Raw genomic sequence first — 12,645 nt, 5'->3', positions numbered from 1 at the left:
CTAATTTTGTTGATTATTAAAGAAAATTGGCTTTTAAAAAAAGTCAATTATAAACAAGCCAATACAAACTATATATTTTGCTATATCAATTACTAGGTGAAACATTTAAATATGATGTGACCACTGGCATCGTGGAACTAGAAAAAAGTGCACTTCTCCAACCTCGACTGTAACAGATGTCTTGTTTGGAAAGGAGCAAGCACAGCAAGGACAGGGACAGGCAGTTAGCATCAGTGAATGCAGTACTCAAGATGAGGATAAGTTTTTATGGTAAGTTATTGTTTCATCTGAGGATATGAAATAGGTTTCAGAGTTATGGAATAGCAAGTCAGTGTGAACAAGTTGAAAGTAATCCTGTCATCTATCTTAACTTATTGCTGCATCTATGTGATAGCCAACATTCACAACTGAGGTAGAGTCAGAAAGCTGACTAGTTTGCCCTGCTGGCTGCGATGAGTTAGACAGGTGTCCTATGGTCATGGAGGGCCTACATGCACTGATGGAGGAATACCATACTGGAATAACCTGACATACTGGGGTCATTGGAAGAAGGAGTTGAGGAGACAGGGAACTGCTGAAATGTCCTGAATTAAACTTCTAGCTGAAGTAACGAATAGGTTAGACCAAGGAGAATCAATGGATGTTATCTACCTGGACTTCAAGAAGGCCTTTGACAAGGTGCCACATAGGAAGCTACTGAGTAAGATAAGGACCCATGGTGTTAGAGGTAAGATGCTAATATGGATAGAAGCTGTCTGGCAGAGAGCAGACATAAAAGGGTCCTTCTCAGGATGGCAGCCAGTGACAAGTGGTGTTCTGCAAGGTGTTGGGACCACAACTTTTCACTTTATACATTAACAATCTAGCTGAAGGAACTGAGGGCTTTATGGCTAAGTTTACAGATGATACAAAGATAGGTAGAGGGACAGATATCATTAAGGAGACAGGAAACCTGCAGAAGGAGTTGGCCAGGATAGGGGAGTAGGCAAAAAAGTGGCAGATGGGGTACAATGTGGGAAAGTGTGAGGTCATGCACTTTGGTAGGAAGAATAGAGGCTTGGACTATTTTCCAAATGGGGAGAAAATTCAAAAGTCTGAAGTGCAAAGAGGCTTGGAACTTCTAGTTCAGAAGTCTCTCAAGGTAAACTTGCAGGTTGAGTCAGTAGTTAGGAAGGCAAATGCAATGATGGCATTTATTTTGAGAGGATTAAATAGACGAGCAGGGATGTACTTCTGAGGCTCTATAAGGCTCTGGTCAGACCACATTTGAAGTATTGTGCGCAGTTTTGGGCCCCATATCTCAGGAAGGATGTACTGGCCCTGGAGTGTGTTCAGAGACAGTTCACAAGAATGGTCTCATGAATGGAAAGCCTAACATATGAGGAATGTTTGAGGACTCTGGGTCTATAATCAATGGAGTTCAGAAGGATGAGAGGGAAATGTAATTGAAACATACAGAGTACAGTACTTACTGAATGGCCTAGACAGAGTAGACGCCAGTAAGACGTTTCCATTGTTAGGAGGGATTAAGACTCAAGGAAACAACCTTAGAGTGAAGGGAAGACCTTTCAGAACGGACATAAGGAGAAACCTCTTCAGCCAGAGACTGGTGAAACTATGGAATTCATTACCACAGAAGGCTGTGGATGCTAAGTCATTGAGTATATTTAAAACTGAGATAGATAGGTTCTTGAGTATTAAAGGGACCAAGGGTTATGGGGAGAAAGCGGGAGATAGGATTTATAACCATCTAGAAAAGAATAATCTGATCAGGGATAGTCAGCACGGTTTTTTGAAGGGTAGGTCGTGCCTAACGAATCTCATTGAGTTTTTTGACAAAGTGACCAAACAGGTAGATGAGAGTAAACCGGTTGATGTGGCATATATGGATTTCAGCAAGGCATTCGAGAAGGTTCCCCACAGTAGGCTATTATACAAAATGCGGAGGAATGGGATTGTGGGAGATATAGCAGTTTGAATCAGTAATTGGCTTGCTGAATGAAAGAAAACAGAGGGTTGTAGTTGGTGGAACATGTTCATCTTGCTGTCCAGTTACTAGGGGCGTACCGCAAGGGTCGGTGTTGGGTCCACTGCTGTTCGTCATTTTTATAAATGACCTGGATGAGGGCTTAGAAGGGTGGGTTAGTAAATTTGTGGACGACACTCAAGTCGGTGGAGTTGTGGATAGTGACGAAGGATGTAGTAGGTTGCAGAGAGACATAGATAGGATGCAGAGCTGGGCGGAGAGGTGGCAAATGGAGTTTAATGTGGACAAGTGTAAGATGATACACTTTGGCCAGAGTAATCAGAATGCAAAGTACTGGGCTGATGGTAGGATTCTTGGGAGTGCAGATGAGCAGAGAGATCTCGGTGTCCATGTACACAGATCCCAGAAAGTTGCCACCCAGATTGACAGGGTTGTTAAGAAGGAATACAGTATTTTGGCCTTTATTAATAGAGGGATTGAGTTCCAGAACCAGGAGGTTATGCTGCAGCTGTACAAAGCTCTGGTATGGCCACACTTGGGAGTATTGTGTACAGTTCTGGTCACTGCATTATAAGAAGGATGTGGAAGCTTTGAAAAGGGTGCAGAGGAGATTTACTAGGATGTTGCCTGGTATGGAAGGTATGTCTTACGAGGAAAGGCTGAGGGCCTTGAGGCTGTTCTCGTTAGAGAGAAGGTTGAGAGGTGACTTAATACAGACATATAAGATAATCAGAGGGTTAGATAGGGTGGACAGGGAGAGCCTTTTTCCAAGTATGGGGATGGCAAATACGAGGGGACACAACTTTAAAGTGAGGGGAGATAGGTATAAGACAGATGTCAGAGGTAGTTTCTTTACTCAGAGAGTAGTAAGGGTATGGAATGCTTTGCCTGCATCGGTAGTAGATTCGCCAAGTTTAAGTGCCTTTAGGTCGTCATTGGACAGGCAAATGGACGTACATGGAATAGTGTAGGTGGGATGGGCTTCAGATTAGTATGTCAGGCCAGCGCAACACCAAGGGCCGAAGGGCCTGTACTGTAATGTTCTATGTTCTATGTCCTAATTGGGTTGAGAATCTTATCAGAAATTATTTAATAGCGGAGCTGACTCGATGGGCTGAATGGCCTAAAATCTGCTCCTATGTCTTATGGTCTTACTCCTTTTGCCTGTGAGTGCGTGCCTGTACTTCCCTTTCTGCTTGAGATGTCAAACTACATGCAGTGAGGTTAAAGTACTGCCTCTCCTTTTCACTTTGGCATTGATGGTCTGTACTGAAGCTATGGATTTCATGTTCAAACATTTATCCAGTCGTCACTGTATGTTCAAACATATATCCAGCAGTCACGGAGTTCAAGCATATATCCCACAGTCACTGAGTGTTCAAGCAGATATCTAGCAGACACAGAGTTCAAACAAATATCCAGCAGTCACTGAGAGTTCCACTTGACCATGATCTTGAAGACAACCATCACCTCTTCTTTGGAGTAATAGGCCCGCTTACCCCATCCATCTCACAAAATTGAAGACTGTTTCAAGGTAAGAAAGACGCTTTGTGAATTTTACAACCATCCACCTGTCAACCTGATAGTGGGGGACTGTAAAATTTTGCACTTTATTTATTTAATTTCAAGGAAGTTGCTCACAACCATTCACATGCCAAAAGTGACCTTTACCAAACAATATTTATTCCTATTTCCTCACATATTGCCTCATATCAATATTCAGATTTCTTTTAAAGCAAAGGGACACAAAAGCCTTCAGAAAGTCCTAGCACCATCAATTTGCTGTTCCGAAAAATAATTTTTCTGTATCTCCCTACATATCATCACATTTACAAAATCCAAATTTCATACAAAGCTAAATATCTTCTATCTATTCTCCTTAAGAATTCATTCTGTATTTATTATAATCTTTATGTAAAATTGAGTTGCTTATTTCATGAAGATCTGAACATTTATCTTCTTTTCTTCACCTTCCAATTTAGATAGAACAAAGATTGTACCTTGCAGTTGCAATGATTGGATTTTTACTTTTGAAGGGCTCAAAGCCCACATTCTCAAATAAGGGTTTCCTATGTTGAAACAGTGTTCATCAGAAAAAGGAAGTGCTCGAATAAAAGCTTTGCATTTTCTTTCTCCTAGATCTGTTTTGTCAATGACTAAATGCTATTTACAAAAGATAGAGGTATTTAAGTACTTATAATTTCCACTATTCATACTTTAAAGGCCCCGTTCATTGACAGTTTTACAGGCTTGTAGTAACAACTATTTAAAAAAAAACTTGGAGTGGTTTTTCTCAGCCATAGCTACTGTCGGGTTCGTTGGATATATGCAGACTATATATTGTGCAAATGATCATGGAAGTGTCATGAATTGGCAAGGGGTCAATGGCAGAGAGCTAAGAGATACCTACAACTACAAATGGAGTTATCTAAGTGCAGATAGTCAAGTCAAAGTTGAGGGCAACCAGAATGGGGCAAAAATCTTGCAATCGGGTCTCACCTGCCATTTTCAAAGACCTGCAGAGTTCCCACAACTCCGCAAAAATCTAGCAAATGTCATTAATCCTACAGAAATTAATAATTTTGTAGTTTGTAAGTATAAAATCTAGCATCTCTTGAACTCACTGTACTTCATTTAAACTGGAAGCTTTGGTTTCAGAAGAACAAAGTCTCATTTTCTTAAGCTTGCACTTTGTCATGGGTATATTTCAATTCCTCCTTCAAAATGAAGTTTTAGGTATGGTAAATGATTACCCGAAGCAACTATTTAGTTTTTGCTTAGTTATTTGTTTTCCCTCAACCTTGCCTGAAAGCTTTCACTTCTTGTTCATTGTGAAATGACCAGAAAGGCTGGTATATTCAATCCCATTGAGTTCTCACTCATATTTTACCAGACTTTTCAGGGCAGCCCTTGAATTTCCAGAAATGAAAAAAAAATCTCATGGTCAACACTTCAGGGATCGTCAATTAAACAAATAGATTTTTAAAAAACTATTTGAACACATTTCTTTTATGAAAATATTGGAAATTACAAATTTTCTTGAGCTGACAATCAAGAATTATCAAATGTAGTTTATTGTCTCCCAAATTGATGGGGGAAAGAAAGTAGTGTATCACAAGAATAGACACATTTAACGACCAATGACAGGAGCTTGGGGGCATGTAATGAAATTTCCAGGACAATGTCTAACCAGAGTCGAGAGCCCATCTTCCAGCAGAAACACCAGGTTAGTAACAGGGAGCAAATTCTGACCAATTCCACCTCAACCTCCACACTCCCAGCTCCAAAGATGCTCTGGTAATACAATAGTAAAGTAGTAAAGTCGCAAAACAGCGAATATATCTGGGACCTTCCTGCTCTGTCCAACTTAACTATTTAACTCTATAAACTCACTGAACTGCCAGGAGTTTTTTTTTAATTTTGCCTCTGATGCAAAAAAAGAAGTGTACTTTGCATTTCCACTGATCATTTCTTTTCTGATGTTCATACGGAAAGCTGACATGCTGACACAATTGACAGTAAATTTAAGGATAGAGTATCGAGTGATCCTGAAAAGTTCTTTTGGCTGAAAATTGAGTGAAACTAACAATTCAAGTCTAAACATTCCACTATTGGTGCAAATAAATAGAGATATAGTCGTGGAAGCATTTACAAAATACACCATCATGCAAATAGCAAAACAATACTCTCAGGCTGGAAAATAGGAAGTCTTCAAAAATTAGATAATGAGTCCAGAGACAGTATGTTTCTGTGAGGGTGAAGGGCAAGGCTGGTATGTATACAGAATGCTGGATGACTACAGAAATTGTGGTTTTGGTCAAGAAAAAGAAGGAATCATATGTCAGGTGTAGACAGCAGGAATATTGCATTCAATTCTGATCTCCTTGCTATTGGAGGGATGTTGTGAAACTTGAAAGGGTTTAGAAAAAATTACAAGGATGTTGTCAGGGTTGGGGGGTTTGAGCTAAAGGGAGAGGCTGGAGCTATTTCACCTGGAGAGTCAGAGGCTGAGGGGTGACATGACAAAGGTTTATAAAATCATGTGGGCATAAATAGGGTGAATAGCTAAAGTCTTTTCCTCAGGATGGGGGGAGTCAAAAACTAGAGGGCATAGGTTTATAGTGAGAGGGGGGACAACATGTTCACACAGAGGGTGGTGTGTATATGCAATGAGCTGCCAGAGGAAATTGTGGAGGCTAGTACAATTACCACATTTAAAAGGCATCTGGATGGATATATGATTAGGATGGGTTTAGAGGGATATGGGCCAAATGCTGGCAAATTGGACTAGATTAATTTAGGATCTCTGGATGGAATGGACAAGTTGAACTGAGGAGTCTGTTTCCACGCTGTACAGCCCTATGACTATGACTCTAAGTAGTCTTAAAAATCTGGAAACAAACCATAATTTTCTATCTGAATTCTTCAGACTGAATGCAAACGGTTATCATGAAAATACCATCACCTAAAAGAAATTAAACAACTAGGTTTTTTCAAATCTTCAAAGTAAAACAGATATGTTAAAAAAATTCAATTCCGTTGCTGTATCCTTTCTCCTCAGAAAAATTTTAAGGTTATACTTGTTTTTGAATATCTGCTGGATGACTGATTTTTCTTGTAGATGTGGTAGAATCGCTAACATATCACAACTTCTAAAACTAAACTTTGTTGCAATATCTAATCATTTCTTACCTTACTTCCCAAATCTCTTGAATCTCGTTCCAGTTTAATGTCAGTAACTGTGTATTTCATACGATTTCTTCTTCCATTACTGCTGTTTTCTGTGCCATAGTCTGGTGTTATCTGGACTGAAAGAGGACTGTCACTGAGGTTTATTGGTTGCTCATCCTGGCCAGCAATGTGGTCTGAATTGGCTGTGCCGTTACCATTAATGTCTCCCATACTTGCATACATCTCCCCGCAGTGACCTGCCTCTGCAGCACCAGAATTAAGCATCAAGTTCTCATTTCCATTGAAACACTCCACAGATGAATCTTCTGTAAAGACAAAAGTGCTAGATTTTAGGAAGTTTTAACTGATCCAAACGTTAATTTTCTGCAACATCAGTTGAAGTTCTCTTGGTCAAACAAAAATCATGGGATTGAAACTTAGCTAGAAAAGAATTTTGTATTGATGTCAATAATTTCAATAAGCTTATCCACATTAAAAATTTATGCTTTTTAAAATTTCCAACTCAAAGTAGTGTGCATTTTCTGTATGGATAATAAATTTTCCTCCTATTATTGATAGATGCTAAGTTAACATTCCAGTATTTTTGGAAGTTAATATATACCAATTTGGTAGTGCACATTCCCCAGGTATGGGGCATTGCTCACCAACTTTGCCTCTACTATGTTTGTTTCATGCCTATTTATGTAGTGCTTCTGTGAGGTCCACAAGGAAAGACTGCTGCTTAGTATCCTCCCAAGTCCCTGCTTGAGAATAGTCACCATATTCCACCCTCTCCAACTCAACACAAAGGACTTAGCTCAGTGCTCGTGGCAAACCCTCAACATTCTTTTCATATTCACTTTTTGCAGTTCTTAACTATTATTTGTCTTTCTTTACATTTTCCAATCAACCTGTTCATAGATTTTATTATACACCTTTAGAGCAGGTGGGTCGTGAACCCAGGTCTCCTGGCCCACACTGCCAGTGCACTACAAGAGGCTTTAAAATCATTCAATTTTGATTTGCCTGAATTTAGCCTGCTGCCTCTCACTACCTTTGTGGATGAGTAGTGAGCTAGTGGGATGTAATGAGGCTTGCCATAAAAATCTATCAAGGCTTTGAATGGAGATTCCCCAATCTCCCTCTGGTTTTCCACTGAAAAAGAGTACTTCAAACTGGATCTTAATGCACTGACAACATGCCTTTTCACAAGATCTTGTTAACAAAGCCAATACAGAAAAATCTCGAGTATCTGAATTTGGATTATCCGAACAAGATCGCAAGGTCCCAATTCTTGGCTAAACTGTGATATCCAAACATTCGATCATCTGAACATTTGAGTATCTGAACAAAATACTCCCCACCCAGGTCATTCAGATAATCAAGGTTCCTCTGTATATATTTTATATATATATATATATATATATATCAGGTAGATTGATGAGTACCATCTTTCCTCTCCACAATCACTAGAATAGTAACAGCAAACTGACATCATTATTGGCTGTATTATGTTTTCTTCCCACCTGTCTCTGGACACGACCCCAGTCTGGGGCAAAGCTTCTGCTCCTGATATTTGATGTACATTTTTTATTATTATTAAAACACGGAATATATATCACTATTATTCTAAAATAACATGCAAGCCACGAGGCTAATAGATCTAGCTTAGTTAATTTAATAGCCTTACAAATAGCAACTCAAACATTGAGACCGATAGGAATTAAACTAAAGGGATATCTTACACAGCAACCAGGAACTAACCAGTAGGCAATCTCCATGTAATAATGTTACAGTTGTGTATTTCTACACATTTGCAATATTGTACCAGAGTTTGAAAGGCAACAGATTGCTGTGTGTGATCCCTTCAGCCATTTATTTATGGAGGTCGACACGCTTAAAATAAGTAAGAGTTACAAAATAACTTGTCCCATAATTCGCATTATGATATTATTGCTCATCTTAGTTTCTGAGGTACTGTACTGAATCTAGTTAGATTCAATGCAACAACTTCTTTGAATTTGGCACTAAATTTATCTCAGTGCAAAAAAGTAGCCATGAATCTCCTTGAATGATCTACCCCATCTCTTGTCGTTAACTCATTGGGAGACTGGTGAACTCCCGCTGCATTGTGCAAACTCAACTTTCTGCCAGTCATGTTCTTTTCTATTGAGGTTACAACAACCTCTGTAGAAATTACAGGAAGGTATCATGGAATATCTGGACCAAAGCTTTTGGATTATAACCTGTGTGATTTATTTCCAATTTCATAATCCTGGCCCCTCACATTAACAGAAAGGTGATGAGTAGAGGGAACATGTTCACAAAGGAGAAGCTTGGAATTCTATGGAAGGAGAGGTGCTCCTAAATTTAATACCTTTCATTCCAATTTTTTTACATTTTTTCAACATTTAGCAACACTGTGCATTGTCCAAATGTCCTTGTAAAGGAAGCATTATCCCAAAACATTGTACAGCCAATTGAGTACTTTTCAAGTATAGTTTACATTGTACTGCAGGAAACGCAGGTGAATATTTCTACATTGCAAGCATAAAAATTATAAGATAATCTGTTTTTTGTGATATTAATTGATGGATAAACATTGGCCAGGATGTATGGATAACTCCTCTGTTCTTCAAAAGTGTGCCACAGGATAGTTTTTATCCATCTGGAGGCAAGTAGGGCCTCAGTTTCGTGCCTCACTCCTTGTACTGCACTGGAGTGCCAGCCTTAATTTCTGTATCCTGGTGTAAAATTTGAAATTACAGTCTTCTGAAAATTGGCTAAGGGTGAATAACATTGGAGAGGTAAAAGCGTGGCTCAAAGAGTGGTGTGGGACAAATAAGGTCCAAATCATGGGGCACTAACATCAGTGTTGAGAAAAGAAAGAGCTGTTCTATTGAGATGGGCTTAATTAGAACTATACTGAGACCACTGTCCTGGATGATCATACAACAAGGATTATAGGGACAGTTTTGAGGTAATTAGTGGAGGTGGGGGGGGGAGCCATATTCAATTCAAAGGAAGTTAAAAAAAATCAAAAAGAAACGACAGCATGGATGTGTAGTGAAGAGATGAACAATCATCAACATGTGACAGGAAGAGTCAGAAAATGTACCCTGAAGGTTGCAGAAGAAATTAGAACCGACAGATTAATAATGGTTAAAAAGTCAGACCTTAAGGTTCTTTAACTGAATGCATGCAGCATTTGAAACAAGATAGACAAGTTGATGGCACAAGGAGGTGTTATAGCTTTATTAATAAAGGAATCAGAATGGAGGTGGTGTGTATAGTTGCAACAGATCATGATATAGAATCAGATTGGGTGTAAATAAGGAATGGCAAGGGAAAGAAGTCATGAGTGGGAGTCATTTATAGCTTTCAAAAAGGTGTTGCACTGTAGGAGAAAGTATTAATCCACAAGTAATGGAGGCGTGTAAGAACAGCACTACGATTGTAATGGATTATTGTTAATCTCATATTGACCAGACAAATCAGATAGGTAAAGGCAACGTAGACAATGAATTTCTTGAGTGCATCAGAGATTGCTCCTTACAGAAGTATGTTGCACAACCTACCCTAGAACAGGCAATTTTAAATCCACTAATGTGTAATGAGGTAGGATTAATAAGAAATATCATTGTTATGGATTGTCTAGAGGGCAGTGATGACAGCACGGTAGAATTCCAAATTCAGTTTGAGGCAGAGCAACTCAGGTCTCAAATCAATGTCCACAACTTAAATAAGGGCAGTTACTGAGGTATCAAGAAAGAGTTGTCTCAAGTGAGCTGGGAGAACAGAAAAAGTGGGATGTCAATGGAGGAGCAGTAGCAGATATTTAAGCAGATATTATGCTCAGTAAAAAATTATTCCAGTCAAAAATAAGGACTACTTAAGAAAGATGAACCACACAGCATTAGCAAGGGCAGTCAGTTAGCATACAAAACAAAAATGCATACAAAATGGCAAAATCTAGTGACAGGCCAAAATATTGGGTATTCTTTTGGAACCAGCAGCAGGTAATCGAAAATGTAATACAGAGGGAGAGAATTGGTGAAAGTAAATTAGCAAGAAATATAAAAACAAACAGCAAGTCCTCCTACTGATTTCTAAAAAGAGAAACTAAAAAAAAAGTGCAAGACTCTTGGAGAATTCAATGGGGGGAATTAATAACATGCAACAGGTCATTTAAACCTAAATTTTGCATCGGTAATTTTAAAAATCCAAAAATAAGATAAGCAAGGTGCTAATAATGGAAAAATTTTGTAACAGTCTCAATCATGAGGGACAGAGTATTTGACAAACCAATTAGAGTAAAGTAGATAAGTTAGGCAGAAGTGAAGACTGGAGATGATGGAAACCAATGTTTAGATTAGAGTGGTGCTGGAAAAGCAGGTCAGGCAGCATCCAAGGAGCAGGAAAATCGACGTTTTGGGCAAAAGCCCTTCATCAGGAATGGAGGCAGGGAGCCTCCAGGGTGGACAGATATGTGGGGCGGTGGGGTGTGGGGGGAAGGTGATAGGTCAGGGGGGGTGGTGGAGCGGATAGGAGGGAAGGGAGATTGGTAGATAGGACAGGTCATGAGGACAATGCTGAGCTGGAAGGTTGGAATTGAGGTAAGGTGGGGGGGAGGGGAAATGAGGAAACTGGTGAAGTCCACATTGATGCCCTGGGGTTGAAGTGTTCCGAGGTGGAAGATGAAGCGTTCTTCCTCCAGGCGTTGGGTGGTGAGGGAGCGGCAGTGGAGTAGGCCCAGGACCTGTATGTCCTTGGCTGAGTGGGAGGGGGGAGTTGAAACATTGGGCCACAGTGCAGTGGGGTTGACTGGTGTGGGTGTCCCGGAGATATTCCCTAAAGCACTCTGCGAGACACATCGGGAGCAACGGATACAATAAATGACATTGGTGGATGTGCAGGTGAAACTCTGATGGATGTGGAAGGCTTCTTTGGGGCCTTGGATGGAGGTGGAGGAGGTGGTGTGGGTGCAAGTTTTGCAATTCCTGCTGTGGTAGGGTAGGGTGCCAGGATGGGAGGGTGGGTTGTGGGGGGTGTGGACCTGACCAGGTAGTCATGGAGGGAACGGTCTTTGTAGAAAGCTGATAGGGGTGGGGAGGGAAATATATCTCTGGTGGTGGGGTCCGTTCGGTGGTCCATTCATCTGGATTATCTCTGACACCTCCCTCCATCTCCATTAACGACGACCGACTTGACACTGACATTTTTTACAAATCCGACTCCCACAGCTACCTGGATTACACCTCTTCCCACCTTACCTCCAGCAAAAATGCCATCCCTTATTCTCAATTCCTCTGCCTCCGCTGTATCTGCTCCCAGGAGGACCAGTTCAACACACACCAGATGGCCTCCTTCTTTAGAGACTGCAATTTCCCTTCCCACATGGTTGAAGATGCCCTCCGACTTATCTCATCCACATCCCACATCTCCGTTCTCAAACCCCACCCCCTCCAACTGTAACAAGAACAGAATCCCCTGGTCCTCATTTTCCACCCTACCAACATTCGCATAAACCGTATCATCCGCAGACATTTCCGCCACCTCCAAACAGACCTCACCACCAGAGATATATTTCCCTCCCCACCCCTATCAGCTTTCTGCAAAGACCATTCCCTCCCTGGTCAGGTCCACGCCACCCTACAACCCACCCTCCTGTCCTGGCACCCACCCCTGCCACCGCAAGAATTGCAAAACTTGCACCCACACCTCCTCCTTCACCTCCATCCAAGGCCCCAAAGGAGCCTTCCACATCCATCACCTGCACATCCACCAATGTCATTTATTGTATCCGTTGCTCCCGATGTGGTCTCCTCTACATTGGAGAGCCTGGACGCCTACTCGCAGAGTGCTTTAGCGAACATCTCTGGGACACCTACACCAATCAACCCCACTGCACCGTGGCCCAATGTTTCAACTCCCCCCTCCCACTCAGCCGAGGACATATTTTGTTTTGTTATTTTGTTATTTTCTGA

At 40.8% G+C, this 12,645-nt stretch overlaps 1 protein-coding gene across 3 annotated transcripts in view; it reads right to left on the bottom strand.

Annotated features, from left to right (window-relative positions):
* The window catches only part of LOC122549071 (nucleolar protein 4-like), a 349,310-nt gene that overhangs the window by 143,984 nt on the left and 192,681 nt on the right, over positions 1–12,645 (bottom strand). For all 3 annotated transcript variants that reach the window (XM_043688281.2, XM_043688280.2, XM_043688282.2), the window contains exon 6: positions 6,680–6,984. In XM_043688281.2, coding sequence (XP_043544216.1) covers positions 6,680–6,984 — 305 coding nt within the window. The remainder of the gene's footprint in view (positions 1–6,679; positions 6,985–12,645) is intronic.

Source organism: Chiloscyllium plagiosum, unplaced genomic scaffold, assembly GCF_037043375.1.
Source record: "Chiloscyllium plagiosum isolate Xiang-an unplaced genomic scaffold, Cpla_swu_hap1 HiC_scaffold_4, whole genome shotgun sequence".
In the NCBI taxonomy this organism is placed as follows: Eukaryota; Metazoa; Chordata; class Chondrichthyes; order Orectolobiformes; family Hemiscylliidae; genus Chiloscyllium; species Chiloscyllium plagiosum.
This window is presented reverse-complemented; position numbering and strand designations above follow the sequence as displayed.